At 44.4% G+C, this 27,856-nt stretch overlaps 1 protein-coding gene across 2 annotated transcripts; it reads left to right on the top strand.

Moving 5' to 3' along the window:
* Window positions 1-1,455: 1,455 nt before the first annotated feature.
* arhgdig (Rho GDP dissociation inhibitor (GDI) gamma) lies at window positions 1,456-27,788 on the top strand. Of its 2 annotated transcripts, none has more exons than XM_028985428.1 (6): window positions 1,456-1,587; window positions 13,864-14,040; window positions 17,471-17,554; window positions 22,015-22,091; window positions 25,794-25,857; window positions 26,214-27,788. In XM_028985428.1, the coding sequence occupies exons 2-6, from the start codon at window positions 13,869-13,871 to the stop codon at window positions 26,411-26,413; spliced, it is 597 nt and encodes a 198-aa protein (XP_028841261.1). In that variant the 5' UTR covers window positions 1,456-1,587; window positions 13,864-13,868; the 3' UTR covers window positions 26,414-27,788. The 2 variants fall into 2 exon arrangements, with proteins under 2 accessions (XP_028841261.1, XP_028841260.1); XM_028985427.1 differs by lacking the exon at window positions 1,456-1,587 and adding an exon at window positions 7,149-7,882.
* Window positions 27,789-27,856: the final 68 nt, after the last annotated feature.

Below are 27,856 nucleotides of genomic sequence, written 5' to 3'. Positions count from 1 at the left end.
TGGACAGAAAGAAGGAAATGTGCTCAGGTAATCACACTGAATTCATAACTTGGTTAAAAGCCCAAAATAACTGGAAGAGTGGAGAGCAGAAAGGGAGGCGGGTCACGGGAACTGGGATTCAGGGCAGAGTTTTATGTCAGAGCTTCAATTTACTGTGCAAGGTGGTACAAATAAGTGCAGATGTCAGTCCCTCCAGGATTGTTTTTTTTTTTTAAACCGGAATTTCTCAGCAATGTTTTTAGGCTTTGCAGTGGAAATTGAATAGGAAGTTGACAGCTGTGGCAGAAGGTGCCTGATGGGTGATATCTGGCTGATCTGTTTACTGATGTGGCACAGTGTGATTGGCACGTTGACCGTGCCCAACACAGTAAAAGACACATAAAAACCTTGCCATATGGTCACAGGATATTTAAGAGACTAAAAAAAAAGTGCATGCATAGGAGTGGAGACAACACCACCCATCAGCTACCATTAACGGTGAAACGCTGCGAGATTTATTGCTCAAATTTGCAGAAAGGCTGTGTTCCTTGGACAAAGTTTGATTTTGGCTGAATTCTGTTGATTTTGTGTGAGCACGGTGTCTCCTTGATTTGCCCTGAAATACCTGATCTTGGAGCACATTTAGTTGATAGATGTCCAGTTGACCCTTGCTGGATTGGAGATACACATGGAGGTGTGGCAGTTACCAATGTTTGACCAAGGTCTTGTGTGTGTGGAGTTTGCATGCTCTCCCTGTGTTGGTGCAGTTTTCCTCCAGGTTCTCCAGCTGTCTCCCCCCATTCCAATGACATGCAACCCTGAATTGTTTGCAGATGTGAGCGTGACTGTATGAGTGCCCTACAATTGGCGGGCCCATCGCCATTGTCCTGTTCCCGGTGTGCCAAGATGGACTCTGGCAGCCGTGACCCTAAGAAGGATTAATTGTTAATGGACAGTGAGTGAGAATATACATACAATAATAATGGTAATTATAATTATTATTGGAGTGAAGTGATCGTCCTTGTGAAACACAGCACAGCACAGCACACGGTGACACAACGAAATGTGTCCTCTGCTTTTAACCATCACCCTTGGTGAGCAGTGGGCAGCCACGACAGGTGCCCGGGGAGCAGTGTGTGGGGACGGTGGCACCTCGGTGGCACTGAGCACAGCACCGTGGCAACTACTGATGTTGTTGATTGGCCTTGAATATGTTGTTTGCTTCATGGACAATTATGTATAACCGTTTTAAAAAGAAACCATCGTAAATAAAAAGGTCGAACATTAATAATAACACACGCGACCACGAGAAGCTCGCCGTCTGGCCGCTAGATGGCAGCAGCGGCGGGTCTCGGCGAGTTCACCGGCCGCCGCTGTCGGCGACTGATTAGTTTAATGAAGTTTTTTTTTTTTTTTTTGCTAAAGCAGCCTGTAAAAAAATAATCACACACTCACACAAAAAAAAAAAAAAAACACGAAACGGGTTCTGTGTCGCCGAACTGTAGGCCAGATCTGCCCCGACAGAAGTTCCCTCCCTCCGCCGCCGCGCATTTCCTGCATCGCGCCCGGCGCGCAGCATTCCGGTCGGTGCAGGCGGCCAGAGAGACGGTAAGACGCGCGTCCCGAGCGGGAATAAACGAAAGCGCTGCGGGGTCAATGGCATGTTAAACGGCGAAAAGTTCATGATCCGCACTGATTATTACTGATTTGCTTGTCTTTTTTTTTTTTATTTAAGTTTTTTTTTAAAATACTTTAACGTGCACTTGCTTGAGGTGACCGTCATATTTAAGTGACACGTTACGTGCGTCGTTTACTGCGCATCAATTGTGCTTCTGACATGCATGGGGTGCTTTGCACTTGTGATTTGCTGCAGAAACTTCTCCAAAGTTCTCAGGAACTTTTGTAACTTCATTGCAACGCACTTTGTAAAACACACGAATGCACTTTGGTTTGTTTACTGCGTGGAATATTCATTTGCGATATAAAACGACGATTTAAAAAAAGTAAGCTGGGGATCTATTCGCCACAATTAGTAAAAGTCACTAGAATGTTCTGTTGAAGATGTCTGATTGCATGTTCCGGCATGATGAGGCAAGCAGGGTCACGTCTGCAAAACCACATCCTCTGCAAGCAAGCATGCAAGAAATGCGCGCCTTTCAGCCACCTTTGCTGTTTTCCCTGCCTTTCTTCCGCTTCACTCTGTGGAAGAGGAACTGTGATTAAGCACTTGCCGAATAAGTATTAGAAATGTATATGTACTTCATGCAGCGGCAGTTCAGGACATCCGTATGTACAGTAAAGTCTTTGTTTTTTGTGTTTCTGCTTTTTTTGTTGTTGGTGGTGTCCCCTGTGCTTGCTCTTCATGAGCATCGTTTTTACCCAGCCAAATCCATGTTTTTATTCCATGTACTTACTGCACTAATCATGTGCATTTACAGCGTGCTAGAGAGCTGCTCAAATTCAGGGCCGCACTGTAATAGATGTAGATGATAAAGATTTACAGAAATGAAGAGATGCCAGTTTGCCGGTTCGAATACCGAGCCGCCACTGAGGTGCCGCTGAGCAAAGTACCATCCCCACACACTGCTCCCCGGGCGCGCCTGTCACCAACGGTAATGGGTTAAAAGCAGAGGACACATTTTGTTGTGTCACCGTGTGCTGTGCTGCAGTGTACCACAATGACAATCACTTCACTTTCAGATAAAACTGATGTTTTCTTCCTCCTTCCTCACTCTGTATATATGAAGATCCGATGGCTCTGAGAATTTCATTACAGGTTAATTATCTTGCATTTAATAATGTGCCAATGCGCAAACTTTATGTATAAAAAAAACTTCTATTTAAAAATATGAACATAACCTAAATACATCAGATCATCTTCACAAACCAAATCGTGTAGATATGAACATGCCCAGTCTATGATAATGACAGAAATACATTGATATGAAAGACCGATGGATATTACACGTATGGACCCAGCACCTGACACGGTATCAGTATCAGTCTGGGCGTGTCATTATTTATTAATCAATACAGTTCACAGGCATGCAAAATACATGCAGAGGCAGCACTGCACTGAGATGATTAGTCATGTCCACGAGGTGCGTGCCTATTACTTCCCCATTCCACCGCATAACTGCTGTCGCACAGAGCTCTCAAAATGATGCACTATCTGCATGGACGTGTGTAATGTGGCCCTTAAAGGCCAATAAAACCGGTGGGAAAACGTTTGTGCTTTAGGGCCGCACGCGGATGAGAGCTGCGTTTGTGCTGCTCAAGCACATCAGCGCGTTGATGAAAGTCCCATAAATCAGGTGGGAAGTAAAAGCCTCGGCGGCTTATCAGGAAGAGGACGAGTTGTGTTTTATCAGAACGTGCTGCAGCATTGATTGGAACGGGGCCGTCAAACAAACATATGGCCCTGCACGTGCGTGTTTGTTTCCGTTTTTCCCCATAGTTCTTGCACTCAGACTGGTTGCCAGGAAAATGTCACAGTGCCTTCGGGATGGCTGCTGGTGGGGTCCGATAAACAAGGCCCCCGCCCTTTCAGTTCCGTGCAGGGGTGTTCTGGGAGGATGTCGGCGAGGCCGCTGGCACCGGCGTGGCCGAATACAGCTACACCAGCATTCACTTCCGGAACAGGTCGCCACGTGTGGGTTTTTTCGGTGAGAGGTCATGGCACACAAGCAGGCACTGGTGTTGTCAAAAGAATAGTTTCTCAGATTCTTATTGACACTACAGGTTTGTATTGATTTTGATATCAATTAACACTGGTATCGACACTTAAATTGCAGTTTTGCATCTGCCGGATCACGGAAATCTCCAGCAGACTTAAAACAATTTCCAGCAGGCATTGCAGCACACAATTGCCTTTCATTGCCTCTGTCAAGCAATACTTTCAAAGTAAGATAAGAGAGGCTGTGGTTTCGCTTCTCTCCGCATTTTACAATTATTTAGTTGAATAACATGCATACATTTTTCACTTTTGCCGCATGAGAACAGAGTTTTGTTTTTGTTTTTTTGGCTCAAAAACATTATAATACATTTCTTTCATGCATTTTGTATTTATTTATATATATATATATATATATATATATATATATATATATATATATATAAAAAAATTTTTACTTCCAAGTATAATATGTTACTAATATCAAGTGACCATTGTTCTCAGAACATATACCTTGTGATACTGTTGGCAGAAGAAAGAAATCAGGAAGGAATTTGAACAAAAAATGGGCGGTGTCAGGAATTTGGTTTACATAGAACTGGCCAGTCCTGCTTTTGTGCTTCCACATTCATTTTTACCTTGTTCATGACTTGCTGAACACAACTGAATATTGAACAAATCTCGAAATCTCTTTTTTTGTCCTTAATCTGATTTTATCACTGCAGACGCTTCTCCAGTCTGCCTGTCGATCTCCTGCTCTCTTCTTCCCTCAATCGTGAACAAGACACAGAGATATTTAAACTCCTCCACTTGAGGCAGGACCTCCCTCCCGACCCGGAGTTGGCAAGCCACCCTTTTCCGGTCGAGAACCATGGTCTCAGATTTGGAGGTGCTGATCCTCATCCTAGGTGCTTCACTCGGCTGCTAACCTACCTAGCAAGAGCTGAAGGTCAGAGCCTGATGAAGCTAGGAGGACCACAAGCAGAGACGAGATTCTCCTGCCACCAAACTCAACACCCTCCACACCACGGCTGCGCCTAGAAATTCTGTCCATATAGGTTATGAACAGAATCGGTGACAAATGGCCAACAGGTCCGACTTACTGCTGGCTATGCGAACCAAACTCATGCTCCTCTGGTACAGGGACTGAATGGCCCTTAACAAAAGGCCATCCACCCCATACTCCTGGAGCGCCCCCCCATAGGGTGCCCCTGGGGACACGGTCATAAACCTTCTCCAAATCCACAAAACACATGTGGATTGATTGGGCAAACTCCCATGCCCCCTCCATCACCCTAGCAAGGGTAAAGAGCTGGTCCACAGTTCCTTCTCGGAATGCGCGTTGGTGGGATTGTGGAGCTACTCAAAGTATTCCTTCCACCGCTCTACTATAGCCCCACTGTAAACAGTGTGAGTGAGTTGCTACCTTCCTCTCCTGAGGTGTCGGATGGTTTGCCAGAACCGCTTTGGAGCCGATCGGTAGTCTTTCTCCATGGCCTCACCAAACTCCTCCCATGCCCAAGATTTTGCCTCGGCGACTGCCACTGCTGCAGCCGTCCAGTACCTGTCTGCTGCTTCTGGAGACCCATAGACCAGCCATGCCCTGTAGGCCTCCTTCTTCAGCCTGACTGCTCCCCTAACCGCTGGTGTTCACCAGCAGGTACGGGGGTTACCGCCACGACTGGTTACCACCACGATTGTTGGCACTCAACAATCGCAGAGCAAAACAAGGTCCATTCGGACTCAAAGCTCTGCCGGAGGTGGGAATTGAAGACCATCTTGAGAGGTTCTTCTGCCAGGTGTTCCCGGCAGACCCTCATTATACATTTGGGTCTGCCAGGTCTACGTGGCATCTTCCCCTGCCATCTGATCCAACTCACCACCAGGTCATGCTGTCATTGCCCACATGAGCGTGTCCCCTAGCAGGAAAATGGGATCCCCAGTCGGAGCACTATCTAGCACTCATCCCAGGGACTCCAAAAAGTGTGGATAGTCTAAGCTGCTATTTGCCGCATAAGCGCAAACAACAGTCAGGACCCACCGTCCCCACACACTGCTCCCCAGGCGTCTGTCATGGCTGCCCACTGCTCACTCATTTACATTTACGGCATTTATCAGACGCTCTTATCCAGAGCGACTTACAATCAGTAGTTACAGGGACAGTCCCCCCCTGGAGCAACTTAGGGTTAAGTGTCTTGCTCAGGGACACAATGGTACTAAGTGGGATTTGAACCTGGGTCTTCTGGTTCATAGGCGAGTGTGTTAACCACTAGGCTACTACCATCCCATACCACCTCTCAGGGTGATGGGTTAAATGCAGAGGACAAATTTCACTGTGTGCACAGTGTGCTGTGCTGCTGTGTATCACATGTGACAATCACTTCACTTTACTTCAAGGAGGAGCATTTGTCAAATCGTTTTTTAGAAATATTTTTTCTTTGTCGAACTGGAATACTACATGCTCTCCAATCATGGAACTGAATATCCCGTCATATATTGTGATGCAAACCACTTACGTATTTAAAGGACCAACGGTATTTATACGGTTTACCCAATGGTGGCGCAGGCTGTTAAAAGACTGCTAAAGACCTACGGAGGCTTTCGTCCCTTGACCCGTGTGCCTGAACTGTGTTTTGTTCTGCGGGACAAGATAGTTAGACCTATATGAATATTTACCTGCATCTGACCTTCGCCTCTCAGAAAAATAACCCGATCGGGGCCGCATTTCTGCTTGGAAGAGGTGGATGTTGTATTATTTGTGATCACTGCTTAGGGAAATCATGCTACACGACTGACTGAGCGCCTAAACATTACACAGGGTCCCCCGGGAGCCGTCCAGCACTAACTGTTTCAACACCATCAGGACATCTGTTTGCAGCAGGCTCATTCACCGGATCCCCCCCGACCTTCTCCATTTCAGTAGTGCAAGCAGAGCCCCACGCCCACATTTTAAATGCACATTTATTTTTCTTTGTTGTATCTTCATCTTCAGGCCTTGCTTTAAGCTTTCCCCCTTCTGCTCAGCTGGGCGTGCAGAGCGGAGACCGCGAGGGAGCAGGGCGGCGTCCGTTTATCAGGGCTGAAATCGGAGCGAGGAAATGGGCGCGCTGCTTCTGCCGCAGACCCGTGCCGCTTTCCGCTATCTGCATGTGCAGGGATTTCTTTTCTACTAGTACAAATACGACAAGTAACAATACTGACAGTACTGTATAAATGGCCGTTTGATAGGACCCGTGCTCTGGAAATGGTCCGGAGCATCCAGTAGCAGAGGACATGCATCACAGGGAGCGGCATGCTCTTATGCACGAGGGGCATCACCATGGTAACCTCGCCCCTACACCTTGACAGGTGGAGGACCTCAAGGCATGACAGATAGCGCAGGCTCGGGGGGGGGGGGGGATTGGTGAGACGGGCATTACAGCTTAAACCGCACGTGTTGACAAGACACTGACAAACGATGGCGCGCGTGAGACTGCATCAGGGGAGCGGCGGCTGAAAGACAATGAACAACGGAATGACATAGAGCTGAGGGTGGGACAACATAGCGATGAAAGTTTAATAGAAAGGCGCACAAACGTGCCAGCGAGGGAATGAGAGGAGACTCCAGACAGCTGGAAGTGTGTAAGTGTGCAAGGGAGGGGTGAGAGGGACTGGAGAAGACCGAGCGGAACGGAATAAGGAGTGGGAAGGGTGGGAGAGAGCGAGGGAGCGGGCTGGAGGAGAGAGAGAGAGAAAGGATGAGATCATCGCAGCCTCTCGGCTAATGAGAGATGGAAGAGCGAGGCACGCCGAACTGAGGCGCAGGATCCAGCCGCCTCTGCCTGGGGATCGATCCGGAGTCTGCGGACAGGAATAGCATTCCCACATCACTTCTCCTCCACGCTGCCGCTGTCCCGTCAGCCTGGCCACCGACGTCCGGCGCGGACCACGGACGCATCCCATCTGCCCGTCCACGCCCGCCTACACCCAGGGATTCTCTGTCTTTGCCTGTGTCTCTGACAGAATGTGTTGGTGACATTTTTTTTTTCTCTCGTTGACACTAAAGTGAAGCTCCCTTAGCCCACTTTTTTTGGACAGAATTTGCATACATATAATTTTATTCTATTTTTATTTTTTTTTTTATTGAAAACCTCTGGGAAGCAGCCTCGGTTGGCATCATGTTGGGCTTGGATGTTTGTGAGTTTGGGGGTCAATTTTTAGAGCTGCTCTGGCTGACTGTTTGCTACAGAGGTGAGAAATGAAGTTCTTCTTAACATGCATGTCCTCATTCAACAGCTCCTGGTCAGAGCCCAGTACTTGCATGTCACTCTAAAAAGTCATTAATTTTATTACGTAGCAAAATTCACGATATTTGGTTTGAGCATTGATTTTTATATATATATATATATATATGTGTGTGTGTGTATGTTTTTTTTTTTATTTGCTTGAAATAAAATATGTATTTCCATTTGGCACTTTCCATTTCAGCTCAAACAAAGACCAACTTGGTTTAAAAAATGAAATTTAGGGATGTTGCGCTGACTTCCACGTCTGTGAAGTGGTGTACCAGAGACCCAGCCCCAAAGCCAGCGTGTGTTCTGCAGTGCACTGCATATCCAAGCATGCACGCTTCACTGTGCTTTATTTCACACCTCAAATCCTTTTTCAGGCTTCAACTGATTAAAGGCAGAGAAAGTGCATCTGAAATCCTGATGCCGGTCTCTGGGAGGCTGTGGACGCTGTCGGACGTAATGTGTATTTAAACGGTGCAAAGGTGGCTTGGCTCGCTGGCCATCGATCGGACATTGTCTCCCCGCGCGGCCGCCCCGGCATGTCGTCATGGCGTGCCATGTAATTACATGCTAAGGGTCTAGTTGGATCGGCACCTTCACTCCCGCAGCTATTCTGCTGATCTCTGGACCAGTTCGTCCGTCTCCCCTTTGAAGTCTGTTACAAGCCACGTCAGATACCTGAGCACAGGAATTAACAATGCGGAAAATGAGCATGCTGTTCGCTCAGAGCGTGCAAGCTTGTGTGTGTGTGTGTCTGCTACATTTTACGCCTGCTGTTATCTCAAAGTGGGGAGTGAAGTTTGTCGGCAGAGATGAAGGTTTGGCCTGGGGGGGGAAGGGGCTGTTGAATGGGGGAAGACCACATGAATATTGTAGAACTCCATGCTGAGGCTGCAGATGGTGGGGCGCACCGAGGGTTCGACCAAACCCCGCCCCCCCCTTCACAACCCTTCCAACTGAGCAGGTGCTGAGGAGATAAGGACCCCTTGGCCTGGGCAAGGCTAGGCTGTCTGACATATAGTCAACAGCGTGACACGTTGAGTGTCATAATCGTCAAAATCACACGGCACTTCTGGGCTTTTTAAGCGTGAACATAACTGTGCAGAAACAAATAAACATGGCCACTCGGACAACCAGGGTACATTATGCAATCTTAATACATTCATATTGAATATACCATGAATTTTGGCTATGGTGATTGGTAGCCACTTACAGTAGTTTGATTTTAACAAATGACTTGCGGATGCGGTTGTAGCATTTAATTTTTTTCCCCTCATGGCCTAATGTGAAATGTATCTTCTAACTATGTGAATGCTGAAATGCTAGCAAGAAACCAACATCTATTTTCAATGATGTAAGGTTGAATCGGTTCATTTTTGTCTGTCTTAAATACACATGGGTGTTTCTGACGCAGGTCTAGAATATTTCTGGTGTAAAGTTCTCAAATTGCAATTCTGATATAGATGTGCATCTTATAATGGCACTGATGATATCATATCAATCACCCATCAGGTAGCTTTATTACTCTGATAAGCAGCAGTTCCTCTGCAGAAAGACAACTGTTCACAGTTCTGCTTTGTTCTCCGTCGGTCGGTGTAGTTGCAATACGTTTACATTTTACATTTAAAGCATTTATCAGACGCCCTTATCCAGAGCGACTTACAATCAGTAGTTACAGGGACAGTCCCCCTGGAGCTACTTAGGGTTAAGTGTCTTGCTCAGGGACACAATGGTAGTAAGTCGGGTTTAACCTGGGTCTTCTGGTTCATAGGCGAGTGTGTTACCCACTAGGCTACTACCACCCACATATGGTGTCCACCAAGGACATGTGGTAAGGATGAGCTAAAGGGGGCAGTGGACTGTGAGCAGGTCCCCTGACCTACAACACGTCCTGCTAGTTCCTGTTGTGCCAGTCTGCCATGGTTCAATATCCCTTTTCTGTTCATGTTGAGTGATTCAGACCAGTGTGCCTAACTGAGAACTGAGGAGGACGTACATGCTGCGAGTGCTGAGTGGCTGAATCTTGCTTCTATCATAAGCATGTTGAAGAAAAACCCTGCTTCCCCTGTGTCGGACCACCATGGTCAGGGTGGTCAGGGGTGCGGCATTAGGCTAGGGTCTTCACATCTAACTTCTCATCATCTGCATAGTTCAGAATAAGCATCTTATCAATGTGTATTTAGCACAGCAGTTTAACAACACAGATTTATACAGTTCATACCCCACACCTAAAAAGAAATATTCATGATTCTACTGCTAGACCAATTAAAAAGACCCTTTGCAACTCCACAGACGTAGAACCGTTAACACCACTGACCTGTGGTAATTGCTGTCACTTTTCCTGCTCATTAATAAAGATGACCTGCCTCTAATGGGAACGTGCATGAGCGGGAGTGTGCCAGGCTGGATGAATACCAGCTTGCTCCCAAGCTTAGGAATATAGATGCCCTCGGCCTTCGTCCCGATTCAAATCCCAGTGCGCCTTCTGCACACTTTAAAGAAACAGGAGAATATCGTGTGCACTACCTGTCAAAAGTTTGGACACAAGTGCTCGGTGGTGCTTATGGAGTCTTAAGATGGAGGCCATTTTGAAGAATCCAAAATGTCATCACCAGAAGCTGCTTAATGTGATTAATAAGTGAAGGAGCAGGCTGGAGATCCATCTTGTCTAATTTAAGGTGGTGGAGAGAAGCCTCAAATGCTCAACTTTTTGCCTTGTTTGCTATTTTTTGTTGATTACACAACCTCACACGCGTGTTATTTCATTGTCCTGTGTCTTCAGTGTTGTTCTGTAATGTAAAAAAAATGCAAGACCCATAAATGAGTAGGTGTTCTGACAACAATTTCATAAGAACTGAAGATAATTTCACTGAACGATGGCGATGGCTGTGGAATAGCAGGCTACAGCTGAAGTTTTTGTAGAAGAACAAAATGTCATTAGCATATGCTAGCAGTAAACATCACTAGCACGGACAAACAGAATGAAAACTGTGCACAGGCAGTTGTTCGTGTGTGCAGCGAAAAATTCAAAAGATAAGAGGTGAGATGATCCATTATTATCATTAACATTTATTAATTAATTAACATTGTCTTTTCAGAGCAGCAAAAAAAAAAAACAAGTAGCACAGACAATATGTCGACTATAGAATATAAAACGTTCAATGTACAAATAAGCAACTAAATAGTCCTAGAAAAGAAAAACAGTGAATTTAAGTTATAAGAATAAAAATATGTCGGTATATACACAAAAAGCCTTGTACATATATACAGAGTGGATATATATACACATATAAGAAAAATGGACATGGTATATTTGATGTGTGTGTTTGTTGGTCTATGTATGTGTGGTCAGTTGTTGTAGAGCCGAAACAGAGGAGAATGTGATCAAACTCTTCATCAGGGTGTCATGGAGCATCATGTCGTGCTGTTTTTCAGTTAACTCTACTCCAGCAAGTTTAACGTGATGGCATGTTATACCGGAAATACAATATATTTGATATGTTGAGTCTGCTCCTGACAGTCCCAGACATTCCTGACCCTATACTTTACTAGACCACACTTACTGCCTGCTGTATTAGGCTTACATTGTCAGTTTGATGAATGGTGCAGTGAGTGGAAGGTGGACAACATCTTCTAACTGGACAGTTCTACAGTGTAGCTATAAGGGACGTGCATGGTGGAAAGATCGAGGAATGCACATTTTTGGTATAAGCTTGTAGCGATTGTGAATTTCAGGGGTGGGATTCTTATTCTGCACAAACCCTTCAGGAATAAATGGCAATTTATCACAATAACCCTGTTTAAATAATTAGCTAATTGGAACAATTTGGTGAAGCATAAATCAGCAACCTGTGAAAAGCAGCAGAGAGTGTGTGTGGTCTGCTGACCGAATATACACTCTGGGAGCGGACAGAAGGGCCGAAGACATGCCTCCATTACTGCTCTCATTTATACAGAGAGAGTTTGCATTCCTTTAAGTGCCTCATTTTCCATGGTTGTCAGAAAAGGCCATGCATGCAATGAATCTCTCATGAATCTTTTTTTTTCTTAATTTTTTTTTTTTTTTATGGGGTCCAGAGTTTGACAGGACTGGGATTACTCGTAATGGTATCTGTGGTAGGGAGCATTAGAAATGTAAATGCCTGCGACTTGCTGAATGAATGATGAGGCAATTTTATCCAGGTTAAATACACGCTAACGAGCTTGTGTGCAAAGTATTATGATTTATGGATTCATTTGGATTAATTATGAAGGAGCAAATGTAATATTTACTGAGATGGAGGTTTATTGGGGGTTTTAAACTTAATGTTATATATTGGAAGTTGACCCACTTGCACTTCCTTAAATTGTCTGCTGCAGTGGGGGTGGCACTCCATTATAATGGGGAGGTTGTATTACCAGTGAAACAGAGTTTTTTTTTATATGGCTGGGAGCATGACCTGGACCAAGATAGACTTACACTTTTCAGGTGGTTACTATCAAATCTTTGAACAAAGAACATTGAATAGCTTCACCTTCACCTTGATATGAATGTTCATATTGTATCAACGCATTGCATTACAGATATTTTTAATAGGGACCAATAAAATTATGAATCATATGGAGTAACTTTGATATGGAGTAACTTTGTTGAACACAACCAGAAGCAGAGTTATGCTTCTGATTATTTATATATGGCCTGAATATTAATTTGCCTAATAGTGCATGTTATCAATGAATTATCTATTATCTTGTTAGATTTCTTCTGGCGAAGAAATGTCAGTATTAATGTCAGCATTTGTAGTTGGAAATAATAGGCTTCCATTATGCAAGTGCACATTAAAGCACTTAGATGTTTCCTGCCTTTAGTCCAGAGGACCGAGCCTTTATCATAAGCCGTACTCCACAAGGTCACTGCAGATCAGTGAGCATGTGCGTCTCCATTGATCCGGACGTGTTTGTCCCTGGTCAGGAAGGACATGTTGTAAATATCACTGCCTCTTGCGCTGCCGCTGTTTGTGATAATCAGGGAGGGGTCTCCGCTTCCTCTCTCTCTTGCTACTCCTGTATCCAAGGGTACCTATTTCCCTTGCGTCTCTAAATCCTGTCTAGACAGGTGGAAACCGTGATGTCATTGTTTAGCGCTGTAAGCTCTCCTGGGCGATAAGGACCAAACTCCCTTTGTGCGTCTCACTTTTGGCTAATTAACGAGACAAATAGCCTCGCTTTGCCCCCATCAAGAGTGCAGATGGTGGTGATGGGGGATGGTGGGAGGGTCTCCCTCTGCAGAGATCAATACAGGTGTTTTTCTCACCACATCCAGACAGATGTGCCCACGAGCCTGCCGCCATTAAAAAGAAAGCACTGTAATTGCAATCTTTATTTGTCCATAGTTGGTGCAGGAGCTTGAACAAGAGCTAACGAGTTTCATTAATAATCCGGCGTAGACAGTGAGGCCATTATTACACCATTGTGTGCAGAGCAGAAGGTCTCTTTTTCTCCAAATGGACCATAATAAAAATGAGCATCTCAGGGCATCTGTGTCAGCGCTGGTATTAATCTCAGACTGAGAATGAGAACAAATGGCTCTGGATGAAACTAGCGATAAATCCAGACATCAGGGAACCCAAAATGGGATTTTTGGCATTAAATGACCATGGGGCAGCATTTCAGCTCAACTTGGAATGGGTGTTACCAAGAACAACCTGAATTACAGTCCATTGAACTAAACTAATTTTGTATTTTGGATCATGTCATCAGGGTATATGGCAAGATCGGATATAAATACTAGATATAGCATGATAATGGCATAATATAGCAAAGTGAAACTCATGATAAACATAATGCATAATAGAAATGTATAAAATGTAAATTTTTGTGTAGCCTTAGGGGCTTTTGAAGCTGTACAGCTGTAATTACGGCAGGAAACACATTTGTGAGCTTCCTGTTGTGCTTTTGCAGGTATCATGGCTGATAAAGAGACAGAGAAGCACATTACAGAAGAGGAAGATGAGACAGACCTGAACTACCAGGCACCAGCCCAGAAGTCCCTGCAGGAGATCCAGGAACTGGACAAGGACGACGAGAGTCTCAACAAGTACAAGCAGGCTCTGCTGGGCTCTGGCCCAGTGGTGGCAGGTCAGTTCGGCTATGAATGACATGGGCATTCATGTATAATATGTCTGAAAAAATCTGCAAAGATCCATTTTGAATCCATAATGCATGAACGTGATCTCCTTCCTAGATTGTGCATGTCAAAAAATCTACTATATTGTATATGGGGCATACATTTTTCATATCTGTCATCCAAAATCCTTTATGACGTTGTCATTTTTACTGCATCTTCCATTCCCTGTGAAGATGCTGTTCACTTGCAGTTTCTGGACTAAATATTCTACTGAGCCAGTCTCATTTACAGCCCTTTTCACATGGACTAGGCAGTGTATTATGTGTATATATGTCCATACACCTTACATTGACCCTTAAAGCAAAAGCAGTACAGTTCCATGCAAGCAACACACCACTGACACAGCAACACAGATTTGTTTACAGTCAATTTAATGAACACCACAAAGGGAAGAAATTTAATTGCTAAAATTACCCATATATATAGTATTCCTGAAGGTGAGGTTCCTCTCACTGTGCATCACTCCAGTGGGTGATGATAAGGTTTATCAGAGGCAGTGGAATGACAGATTGACATCTCACACACTCAGTGTTCCCTTACAGTTTCACACCGGCATGGAGATACCTTTCATAGGAACCGATGACTGACGGGTCCTTTTCTCGCTGGTTCTCTCTCTCTCTTTCTTCCTTTCTTCCTTTGTATTTGTGTGATCAGCATTTCACATACACTGCCATCTTGCACCCTCAAAGCCCCCAGAGACAGCCCTCCCTCCGCCTCACTGTTTGATCCACAATCCAGTCCTGCTTCAGCCCCCGAGAACAACGCGCTCCCCGCGCCGCAGGGCCTGAGGGAGACCCAGCCTTCTCACAGTTGAAAGCGCTCCTCCTTTGAACCCCAAACTACAGCTACTTTCACACTGAAATGGACATCAAAACCATGCAAATTAAAATTCAGATCACTAACCTAAATCATGCTCCTGTAAGTTCAGGGATTTTTCTAACAAAACTATGCACAGTTTATTTGTTAAAAATTATCATCCGTTTTATAGTATTCTGTAGTAAAGGTGTATGGTTGGAAACAAAAGTGAAGAAGATATATAACATAGTTAATATTGCGTTCACTGTCCAAAAATGTTCAAATACAATTTTAAATCATTTGTATGGATTTTAAAATTAAATGCAAAATTTAAAGTAAATTCAACATAATTAAATTAATTGCCACTGTCCACGTGCTCTGCATTGAAACTGTTATCTCTGCTCTGCCAGTTAGAACTGAATTGGGCAGTGCAACATGCAAACATATAAAATGTAATCATTTTTGGCATTATTTCCCACTAGATAGTGCAAATAAATTAAATATAGTTCCAGAAGCTGCTGCAATATGACATAGTATGAAGATAGAGTGATGTAAGTCTGTATGATGTATATATTTCAAGTCAGACCCAGCAATGAAGTACAGCTGACTGTTCATCCTAGATCAATCCGAACTGAGCAGTGCTTCACCGTCTTCTTTGCTCTGATGTTAATAATAGCCAGCTCTTCTGTGTAATGGCCTTCAGTAATAGCCAGCTTTTGAAAGGTTAGCGTTTTGTGTTTCAGTGTAATGGAGAAAAGATTTGCTTACAGCATCTCAATTGTCTCCCAATTGTTCCAGCAGCAGCGATGGGAATAGTGGAGACATAAGTGCAGCTTGTGCTGGAAGTGGATTAGTCTTATCCCTTTCATTTAGCCCTTTCCCTGAATCAGACCTGGGCAAGAATTCACGGCTGAATTCAAGGACCCGCTGGGTGTGGTGATGATGTGTGTTGTTGAGACAGGGATATTAATTCCTCACTTTTCCTCGCTTGCATGTAGCACTTCACTACAGTGCAGCCCTTTTCTGTTGGCAGGTAATTTGTTTTGCGTTTTTCTCAGGGTGATTCCTTCGTCTAACACAATAAATCAAATGGTGTGAGGGGAGGTGTCCGTGTTTTTGTGTGTTCGTGCATGTGGGTATTGGCTGCCATGACCCTCTACGTGTAATTAATGTTTCTTCCTCTTTGTAAACACACGCACATACTCCCACACATCTCCCTTAGGCATCATTATAGTAACAGCACACAACCTCACTATTCTTCTTCACCTCTTCCCCCAGTGCCTTGTCTCGAATTTGCACTAAAAAGCATCGTGCCATCCCATCTTCTAGTGGCCAGAACATCATCGTGTCCAAAAATGCCTTTAATTAAAACAGCCCACCAGCTCTGGCAGTCCAGACGTACTTCCTGTAGCGCAAATGGCAGGTGTCTCTGCAGTGACCCTCACCTCCAGCCTCAGGTTTTTATTTTTTTTTTACGCAATAGAAGCAGTCACCATGGCGATGGGACTGGAATGGCAGATTTTCTTGCTTGACAAAAGCAATTTAAAAAAAATAAACAATACAGCACACCAATGAAAATGAATGGAGCAGAACAGGAAGCATCCTCATCAATTCTGTTTTTAGTGCCAGACACTTTCTGTCTGGCTGCCAGACTGCCAGTGGTTTCCACAAGAGGTGAGCAGCCTCAGTGATCCAAGTACTTGTTCTCGTGGCAGCCGTGTTATTTAAGACAGTCTGCCTAATGAGAGACACATTCCCACCGCATTCTGGGAATATTAAAACACCATAAAAAATTGCGTTTGTGCAACATTAAATTCGCAACCCAGGCACAGCAGTCACTGGTGCATAAGTGGGCTTTGTGTTAAACAAGAAAACAAAAAAATAATACTTTGCCGACTCGGCTGACAGTGTTTCCCCAAATGCACTGAGGCAGTTATTCCAATTTGTTGTTATCGCATGCATCTGTTCTGGCGAGTATAAGCCTCCACCGAAGCATGTAAAGTCAGTAAGGATGTTGCATTTAAAAAAAGCCCTCAATATGACTGTATCGATTATCATTACTCCACGACAATCCCTGCCACCCTGCCACACGTAGCAAATGTAATTTTAGACAGTGACATTTTAGCTGATCTTTTTTCAGTCATGAATAGTTATAGGCCTGTATTCAGTAGTAAAACATTTTATTTTAACAGTTTTGTAATTGTTTTAAAAATTATTGTTTAAGAATTATAGTTTGATATGCCCTGAATTTAGTCACTCAATAACTGCTGAAACTGGGTTACTCTTTCTAGAGCCAGTGCCAGGGCTCACCATTTACACACCATTCACTCACAGACTCATGCCTATGGCCAATTTAGAGTTGCCAATTAATCTAGTGTGAATGCATTTGAGAGATGGGAAACCAGAGAACCCAGAGGAAAGAACAGAAATCTCTGCAATCACAAAGCTGGAGTTCGCATTCAGACTTTTGACCTTAAAGATTAACCACCACCCCAAGATAATTGATTTTATGACCCCCCCCCCCAAAAGTCCCCTTGCTGAGGTACAGAGAGGAGCTGTGATCTCTACTTTTTTTTTTTATTGCAGACCTGTCCATTCCTAATGTCCAGGTGACTAGGCTGAGCCTTATTTGTGACCAAGCCCCTGGACCCATCACCATGGACCTAAAAGGTAAATGTTTTTTTTTTTTTTTTTTTTTTTTTTAACTTACTCAAATGTTGCTTGTTTCTTCACATTTCTCCTGAAAAGCTCCATGTATCAGCAAGTCATCCAGACATGAAGGTATTTCACTAGGTGCAAGCCGAAGCTTGAATACAAATGTCAGGCATTCCAAAAATTTTGCTTCACACTTCTTGATTGCAGCATTGTTCAGAAAGTGACTGCAATGCCCGTGAAGACTCACAAGTGAAGTATTCATAAATTGTAACAGTGGGTTTATAACGGAGGACAAATTTGTAACAGTGAAAACACACGTAACAAGTGATTGCTGCAAAAGGAGATTTCATTGTGTACCTCATAAAAAAGTGCCATTGACGAATAAAGCCAGAGATCCTGCTTTAAGAATGCCCCCTTCGCTGTGCTAGCATTGGACATGCACCCTGAGCTAAACAAAGGCAGGATAAAGCTGCTGCAGTCTGTGTAGTGTGAATCGTGGTACTCCAGAAGCAGCATCCAGTGTAACATATAACACATGCGCTGTAAATAAGAATGGCGGGTCTGTACCGGTGGATCTGTAGACCCTCCGGGCCCCACCCAGTAACAGGGGAAGACCAAAAGTTTTAGAATACACGCATTCAGCTCTGCGCACAGCTCATACTTTATTGATCTTGAGGGGACCCACACATCCTTTTTGCCATCACTCATCTGTAAGTTCCGCTCTGTTGTCACAGAGTAAAGGGTCTTGAAAGGCGTGGAATAAAAGCCCGTTTTTTCCCTGTGAGGGGAGAAAGCATTTGCTTAGTTGACAGTATTGACAGAACCTCAGGAGGATCTGTGCTGCATCCTAATGAGTCGCCTCCTCAGCCTCAAGTCGGATGATGTCATTCCTCCTGAGGGAGGTGGGAGCAGGCGGGTGGTTGGAAGGGGGGCCTTTCAGGCGACGCACTGTACCGGAGGTGGAGGTGGGTGGGGGAGCAGTTCCGCACCTGCTGTCAGCAGACAGAGAAACCCTCCGCTGCCTGGTCCGAGCTCTAGGGATCCTCTCCCAGCGTCTGAGTGGCTGGAGTGGCGAAAGGTCACCTGGTTGCTAGGCAATGGTAGGATCCTTTGGCTCAGTCTCTGTCTTTCTCCCTGTGCGGCCAACTCAGCAACAGCGTAATCAGCCATCAGTGGACATCAGTTGCATATTAAGCCTCTCCTTGCAGAGCAGGCAGTAGATCTGCAGCTCAGTGCATGCACACCTGCCTGATAAATTACGAAGTATCGCAGGAAATGCGATCGACCTAATCGCTTAACAATTTATTAGAAACACCTGCCCTGCATCTGCACCCTGTATGCTGCCCTGTGCAAATCAGAAACAAGAGCCCATCTGCTGCCTTGCACAGTACATGTTTGTTACCTTCTAGTCCCGACAGGGCCACCCTCCTCCCACCAGTGACAGTGATGTCTGCTGACTCCTCTGACTGATGAGCACAATACCATTGTGTCAAAGTCAGAACAGTGTGTAGGGAATGGTCCCACATCTGGTCAGTTGTGATCATATCATTGACATATATAGAGATGGAAGAATATAATGAGGTGTATGGACAGGTTTTAACAAAATTCAGGGGTAACATCGCTGTGGCAAATCTGTAGATTCTGGAATGATGTGGGCAAAAATGAGTGCCACTCTCAAGGGTCATGTTGCAAATGTGCAGCACTCACCTTGCATGGCCCAGTAACAATGTTCATAGTTTTTTGAGAAAAAACAGATTTGTCGCTGTTGAACATAATGGAAATGTGGAAATACACTTAGTATCAGTCAACTAACAGCATTTATTGCATTCAACACATATTCATGCCATCCGGCAATAGCTTCCCCCATACTGGCAACCATTGCTTTAGATCTGTTAAATTGGAATGTTAGCTATAACACACAAGAAAATTATTTAGAACTCAGACATGCACTTATTTGCCCCTTTGACTGTTTGTTCTACTATTGCATTAATGTCAGCATGTTCCATTTATTCTGGACAGTGTTTCAGATTCGCGTAACCATGAAACATTGGTGAGTCGAGGCTTCTGGTGGTTTCCTCTTTCCTGTTCACACATACTCTGAAACAGCCGCATTTTAGGCTGTTACCGTAAAAGGAAATCTTTGCTGCCATCAGCCAGCGTTGAGAGATATGAGTAGTTTTTTTTTTTTACTGCTCGGCTGACTGCCAAATCATGTAGCATACTTGAAAAGAAATGCACAAATGAAGGAATCGAATAACTGGAGTTTAAAAAATAAGGCATCCCTCTTGTTTCCTGTGTATAATATTTCTAACATGCAACAACTATAGATACACCCACCACCATATCCCACCACGCAGAGGACGTCTGACTGACCGTAACTGACATTGGACAGTCATTCTCGAGATTGCATGGTTGTGCATCAGAGGCTGGGCATGGATGGGGGTGTAGAGACCTGTGTGGAGGCGAGGGCGAAAGCACTCGTGGTGCCAGGCTCTCCATGTACATCTTCTGCTCTTCTATGCTGATGCCAGGATTAGGTTTGCTCTTATTTTCTGACTCAGTAATGGAGCAAACAGAGAGAGAGGCATCTCAGAATTTAGAGTTAACTGCACACAGGCTTGTTCATTAAAAGGTGCAAAGAGAATCAACATGGTTTTCAAAAGTATTAAACACTAAGCACCTCCTCCGTCGCAAGCACATTTACACAACCTTACTCTTCCCTGCCACGTCCTTCCTTTTTTTACACATTGTATGTAGAAGAAATAAGGAATACGGCCAGCTCTATAACTCAAAATAGGTTGCTCAAAGTGAAATATATGTGAAAATTTTTACTGGTACTAGCACCCAAAGTGCAAAATCAACTATTTGCATTGGGTGTAGCAGAATAGTCCAAAGTAGTGTAAAAAATGGTTTAATCGGACTGCATATGATTTGTAGGGTCTCTGTCTACATTTACATTTAGAGCATTTATCAAACGCCCTTATCCAGAGCAACTTGGTTCATTGGCGAGTGTGTTACCCACTAGGCTTCTACCACCCTTTTCTAGCAGAAAGCTGTAATAAACGCATCTCATTAATGACCTTACCACGGTCTGTGCCCAAGATAGAGGAGTTAAATGAGATTTTGCTGCTGGAGTTGGTGGCCCTGGTGACTCCTGCTGCACTGGAGGGAACACACACACCCACATCCCCATTCTGACACAGGGTTATAGGCTGAATCTAAATTCTGCAGGCACTCCCTGTGAAATGTGTAATATGGCTAGAGAATAGAGAGAGTATCAGGTGCGTATTGGGAAAAGAAGACGAAAGAGAAGAACTGGGTGTGGGTGTGTTTCGAGTTCGATTCCGCTGCTCACCACCACCCGCTGGTGTGTTCGTGGATTCAGACAGCAGGTACAGGCCTCTTCTACTGTTGACCCATTTTCCGTTCGTGTAACGATGACTCCCCTGGGCCCTTTCATGCTTCCTGTCATTCTCGTGGGTGGAAAGAATAAAGAGGAATATTATGGCACGTCTCAAATTATCACCCCTGACTTTATGCTAATGATGGATAGAAATACACTTCCGTCTATGCTTGAAGTTGGCTCCTGTCACTGAAAGTGCTAGTGAACTATGCTGGGGAACACAGAATACTGCCAAGCCCTTCAGTTTGGCGCGGTAGCTATACCAAATCTATAGCAAATAACAATAAGCTCAAGCCGTATTCCTTACAATAATGAATAGCAAAATGCTGCAGTGATTTAGTGCATTTACCCTCAATTAACAAAGGCATACGTGAACACCAGCCTGTTTCAAATATTCTTATAGAATATTTCTAAATATCCTATATGCAAGGCTCCTAATGCATTTCATTAGGTTTTCATAATTTGTGTTTAATGCTAGACAGTGCTAACGCTGCTGTAATAGAATTTGGAGTGTGTGCAAATAATGGGGCAATGTTGGGAATATTGTGTGAGGATTAGAGAGCAGCTTTTAGTCTGCTGTGATTGAAAATGACTACATGAAGCACACCGTCCATGTCTTTAAGTAAGACTGAGGAGGAGTTTAGTCAGACCACTGAACATTGCACATTAGCATGCCAATGCTAAATAGCTTTACTCTGTACACTACTGAACACTAGACACAAAGCTTGCTTCAATGCAGAGAACAAAGCAATTCGTGTCCTACCACAACGGGGAGAAGTCATCCCCGATATTATCATTCTTCTGACTCTGTATCTCCTCTCTCAGAATCCATTATAACCCAATTAAGGCGAATTTGAGGGATAAACGGATAACGCAGCAGTTGCTCTCTTGACTTATTGGTGAAGGAGGCTTTTAGCGTGAACCCAGATGAACTGCTGGACGAAAAGAAGATGAAGCTTGAACAATATGCACGGCTTTTAGAAGTACTTCAATGTTGGAACAAAAGCTATTTAGTTTTTTTTTTTTCTTTGTCATAAAATGTATTCTGACAGGCCTTTATTTTTTACTTTAGGTGACCTAGAAGCTCTGAAGAAGCAGAATTTCGTAATGAAAGAAGGTGTTGACTACAGGGTGAAGATTCACTTCAAGGTGCGATGGAAATACACACATGACATTTGTGACATTTCTGTGAATTTAATAAAAAAACGCTCAAACTCTTTCTAATGGCAATGGTATGAATAGTTATTTTACAGAGTTATTTAACATGCAGAATCTGCTTTTAACATGCAGAATCAGAATTTAGACTGTAGGTCACAAAAAGTTTTTGAGCAAAATATTGTTCACTACACACAAAGTTGTCACTGTCTTCCCCTGCTTATCTGGGTCCGGGTCGTGGGGGCACCATCCCAAGTAGGGAATCCCAGACAGCCCTCTCCCCAGCCACCTCCACCAGCTCCTCCAGCAGGACCCCATGGCGTTTTCAGACCAGACTGGAGATATTATTTCTCCAGCATGTCCTTGGTTGACCCGGGGGCCCCTTGCTGGTAGGACATGCCCGAAACACCTACCCAGGGAGACGTCCAGGGGGCATCCTGACTAGATGTCCGAACCACCTCAACTGGCTCCTCTCAATGTGGAGGAGCAGCGGTTCTACTCTGAGGGTATGGTAGTAGCCTAGTGGATAACACACTCGCCTATGAACCAGAAGACCCAGGTTCAAATCCCACTTACTGCCATAGGGTTAAGTGTCTTGCTCAGGGACACAAAGTTGCTCCAGGGGGACTGTCCCCTGTCCTCCCTCCTGACCCGAGGTTGACAAACCACCCTTTTTCCGGGTCGAGAATCATGGCCTCAGATTTGGAGGTGCTGATCCTCATCCCAGCCGCTTCACACTTGGCTGTAAACCTACCTAACAAGAGCTGAAGGTCAGAGCCTGATGAAGCTAGGAGGACCAAATCATCTGCAAAAAGCAAAGACGAGATACTCATTTACATTTACGGCAATTATGCCATTTATCAAACCTGCCACCAAACTCAACACCCTCCACACCACGGCTGCGCCTCGAAATTCTGTCCATATAGGTTATGAACAGAATCGATGACAAAGGGCAGCTCTGGCAGAGTCCGACCCTCACCGGGAACAGGTCCGACTTACTGCCGGCTATGCGGACCAAACTCACGCTCCTCTGGTATAGGGACTGAATGGCCCTTAACAAAAGTCCATCCACCCCATACTCCTGGAGCGCCCCCCATAGGGTGCCCCTGGGGACACGGTCATAAACCTTCTCCAAATCCACAAAACACATGTGGATTGGTTGGGCAAACTCCCATGCCCCCTCCATCACCCTAGCAAGGGTAAAGAGCTGGTCCACAGTTCCACGGCCAGGATGAAAACCATATTGCCCCTCCTCAATCTGAGATTCAACTATCGACTGGTCCCTCCTCTCCAGTACCTTGGAGTAGACCTTTCCAGGGATGCTGAGGAGTGTGATCCCCTATAGTTGGAACACACCCTCTGGTCCCCCTTCTTAAAAACCACCCCAGTCTGCCTCTCCACCGGAACTGCCCCCGATGTCCACGCAATGTGTCAACCATGACAGCCCTACAACATTCATAGCCATGAGATACCCAGGAATGATCTTATGCACCCCAGGGGCTCCGCCGCTGTGTAGCTGTTTGACTACCTCAGCAACTTCTGCCCCTGAGATTGGAAAGTCCATACCCAGGCATCCCAACCCAATGCGTGTTGGTGGGATTTGAGGAGTCCTGAAAGTATTCCTTCCACCGCCCGACTATAGCCACAGTTGACGTCAGCAGCTCCCCATCCCCACTGTAAACTGTGAGCGAGTTGCTGCCTTCCTCTCCTGAGGCATCAGATGGTTTGCCAGAACCTTTCCATGGCCTCACCGAACTCCTCCCACACCCGAGATTTTGCCTTGGTGACTGCCACTGCTGCACCCTGCTTGGCCGTCCGGTATCTGTCTGCTGCTTCCGGAGAGCCACAGACCAGCCATGCCCTGTAGGCCTTCTCTCTCTCCAGCCTGACTGCTCCCCTTACCTCTGGTGTCCACCAGGGGGTACAAGGGTTACCGCCATGACTGGCACCAGTCACCTAGCGACCACAGCTAGCAACAGCTGCCTCAACAATCGCAGAGTGGAACAAGGTCCATTCGGACTCAATATCCCCCACTGATCTCGGGACGTGGTCAAAGCTCTGCCGGAGGTGGGAAATTGAAGACCACCTTGACAGGTTCTTCTGCCAGGAATTCCCAGCAGACACTCACTATACGTTTGGGTCTGCCAGGTCTACATGGCATCTTACACTGCCATCTGATCCAACTCACCACCAGGTGGTGATCAGTTGACAGCTCTGCTCCTCTCTTCACCCAAGTGTCCAAAACATATGGCCACAGGTCAGATACAACTACAAAGTCAATCATCGACCTGTGACCTAGGCTGCCATGGTGCCAAGTGTACCGATGGTCATCCTTATGTTCGAACACCACTCTGGCGGGCCGCTCCTCCCAATCACTCTCCCCTCCAGGCCATGCTGTCATTGCCCACATGAGTGGACTATGGAGTTCCCAGTCAGAGCACTATCTAGCACTTGTCCCAGGGACTCCAAAAGTGTGCGTACGTTGAGCTGCTATTTGGTGCATAAGCACAAACAACAGTCAGGACCCATTCCATGACCCGAAGGCACAAACAGACTGCTAACAAAAAGCCAACCCCAGCCCTCCGCCTCTAACCTGGGGCAACTCCAGCAAAGGAGAGTGTCCAATCTCTCTCACCGGACCCTTCATGTTCCTCCTGCGGGTGGTGGGTCCACAGTTGGATAAGCCCATGTGTCTGGTTCAGGCCTGGCTTGAGGGTGGGACCCTGTTAACCCTACTTGGACTCTTTGTTTTTTTTTCAATGAAAGATCTTCAAAACAGTTCTTTATCTCACCCTTTCCCCTATACCAATTTGTCATGGGAGACCCACCAAGTGCCCCAGACAACATAGCTCCTAGGATCATTAGGGCTCTCAAACTCCTCCACAATGATAAGGTGACTGTTCTAGGAGGAGACTACACTCAAAGTTCATTAATAGATTCTGTTTTTGCTCTCCTGTAAAGTTGGCAAAATGTCCCTAAGGTCCATAGGGTTCTCACATCTTGACATATAATTATAATATAATTACAGAAGTCTAGTTCTTACGTCAACAAAGTCAGTTGTAATTAAAGAATGGTTTCTTTCTTATTCTGTACTGATCCAGAGGGCAACACCATTGAATTTCTGCATAAACACAGATATGCTTTCCCAAGCTAGAAGTTTATACTACCTAAAAATAAAATGCCCAAAATATGCGAGATCCAAAAAATGCAGATCTCGGGAAGAGTGTGTATACATGTTGCTCTGGCAAATATTTGTCTTGGATGTATATTTGTATTTTTTTTTCACTTTTTTTATTTATGGATTTTTAGAATACCAACCAACATAATCAGAGACAAATAATTGCACAGAATCCTGAATTACAAAAGATGAGTTTGTAGACCGTTCACAGCATCTCTCTGGGTCAGACCAAACTCATACAACCTGGTAAAGAAAGAAAGAAAGAAAGAAAGAAAGAAAGAAACCTGGAGAAAATTTAACTTATGCTTGATATCTGTAATGATGTCCAGGGCTTCAGGGGCAGTGGCAGAAAGGGGATGTTGGATGTGTTGCGAATGGTCTAGTAACTCGTCCTAATTACTAATGACATCTGCTGGTGACTTTGTGCTAAAGCATCTGCAGTTTAAAGCAGTTTTCATCATCAAAGATGATGAAAAGATGATTTTTACTAATATTACTATTTCCCTTTTTTACCATAGGTCAACCGAGAGATTGTGTCCGGTCTGAAATATGTGCATCTCACATACAGGAAAGGACTGAGGTGTATGTACAAAAAGTTGCATGCGATGTGAACATTTGATATGCTGTCTGTTTTAAACATAATAAAGTAATATTTAACCCTATTCTAGCTATATGAAATGTTACATATTTTTCATCTGAATAAAGAGATACATTTCTTAATGCTTTGACATATTAATGACAATCATTTAACCATCCAACCAAATGATGTCTCCCATTTAAGCATATGGTGTTTCACATCTTTCTATTTTAGTCTAATATGCTGAGCTCCTGGATCCTCAGGTGTCTCATACTACATATATACAAATCAGCATTAAAATCACTATTAGGTTAAATAAATAAAAGTATTCGCTAACGTCATCACATCTTGTTTCATACAGTGGAAAAGGCAGTGTACATGGTGGGTAGCTACGGGCCACGGGCCGAGGAACATGAGTTCATCACCCCCGTGGAGGAGGCGCCCAAGGGCATGATTGTTCGAGGAACCTACCACATCAAGTCCTGCTTCACAGATGATGACAAAACAGACCACCTCTCATGGGAGTGGAACCTGCAGATTAAGAAGGACTGGAATGACTAGAGAGCATGCCTTCCTTCCAGCAGCAACTTGCACAAAGTTATTGTGTATGAAAGCTGTACAAACAGGAAGTTAGGCTAGGTTCAGCTAGGGATGGGGGGGGGGGGGGGGGGGGGGGGGGCAAGATCTGCTGACGTATTATACTGTGACCAATGACTGATGTGTGTCTACTTACTTTCTTAGCCTGACTAAAGAGATGTTAGAGACACACAGGGATGATAGGATGAGCAAGAACAGGGAGATTACTTAATACTGTACATGTACTAATAGTATAAATTGCAGACAGATTTCCACAAGCCTGTTTCCTCAGGTTAGTTTGTGTTTGGAACATTAATGTATGTAATAAATCGTGATGTCCATTCTCTCTCGGTGCATTCAAAGTCCTGTTCCATGGCATTAGCATGCATGCTTGAGTGTAACAGCGCCTGTGCTGTGGCCATTCCCCACCGTGTTTGACTTGTAACTGGACTTGTGAAAATGCAGAGGTATTTATGTCTAGTGAAAACCATTTCTCTTGTAATGCACCGACTAGCTCAATGTCATGTACAGCAGTAACATCCCTGTTCAGTTGCCGTGGGATTCGAATCTCTGTCACCCTTCATGTCTGAATTTCTGTTTTTGCAACTTTCATTCACGTCTTTTGTGCTTTGCTGTCATCTGATTTTCTTTTTGAACCAGTTCTGATTGATTTAAGTTTTCAGGTCCAAGTACCAATTTGGTTTCTCATCCCTTAAAAGATTCTGGATTATTCTTTTTGATTTGAAAAAATATTTTGATTCAGTTTAAAATTTGTCACCATTGGAATGTTTACTGCTTTCTGTAAGTAAATGCTGTTCAACCATCAAATAATAGCATCACATGATGCATTGAACTCAGAAATAAAAATGTATTGTGTGCATGTATCATGACATTTTATGCTTCTGTGGACTACTGAGGTTGATTGTTTTAAAGTGGTTAACATTAGTGAATGTGGATGTATATTAAGACTTAAGACAAGCTTTTGTGAATTATTCTTGAAGTGACTACTGTCTAGACTGTTGCTGAAATAAAGAGGGAGGGAATTCATCTTCATTTGGTCTTGTACATCACAAAATCCCCATCACAACAATATGTAAATAATTTTGAAAACACTGGTGTTGATAAAGATGTAATGGTACTGGGCATGGATGTGATCTTGTACTGGTCCTACTGAGGTACTGTGTAATGCATGACTTTTTTTTTTATAATGCTCAATGTCCCTTTTTACTCTTCCGTGAATCCGGAGACTGTTGGTTTGGAGGTGAAACAAGTCCCATGTGATGGATTTCTGCATTTTAAGATTTACTGTGAAACCTCATGCATCTTGGATTTTCTAATAAATTTTCTTGTAAACATCCTACACTCGTATCTGACAGCCAATCGTGCGCAAGTGTCTGGTCTGGAGACCCGCCCACTTGGTGGGCGTGT

This window comes from Denticeps clupeoides, chromosome 7, assembly GCF_900700375.1.
Source record: "Denticeps clupeoides chromosome 7, fDenClu1.1, whole genome shotgun sequence".
Taxonomy (NCBI): domain Eukaryota; kingdom Metazoa; phylum Chordata; class Actinopteri; order Clupeiformes; family Denticipitidae; genus Denticeps; species Denticeps clupeoides.
This window is presented reverse-complemented; position numbering and strand designations above follow the sequence as displayed.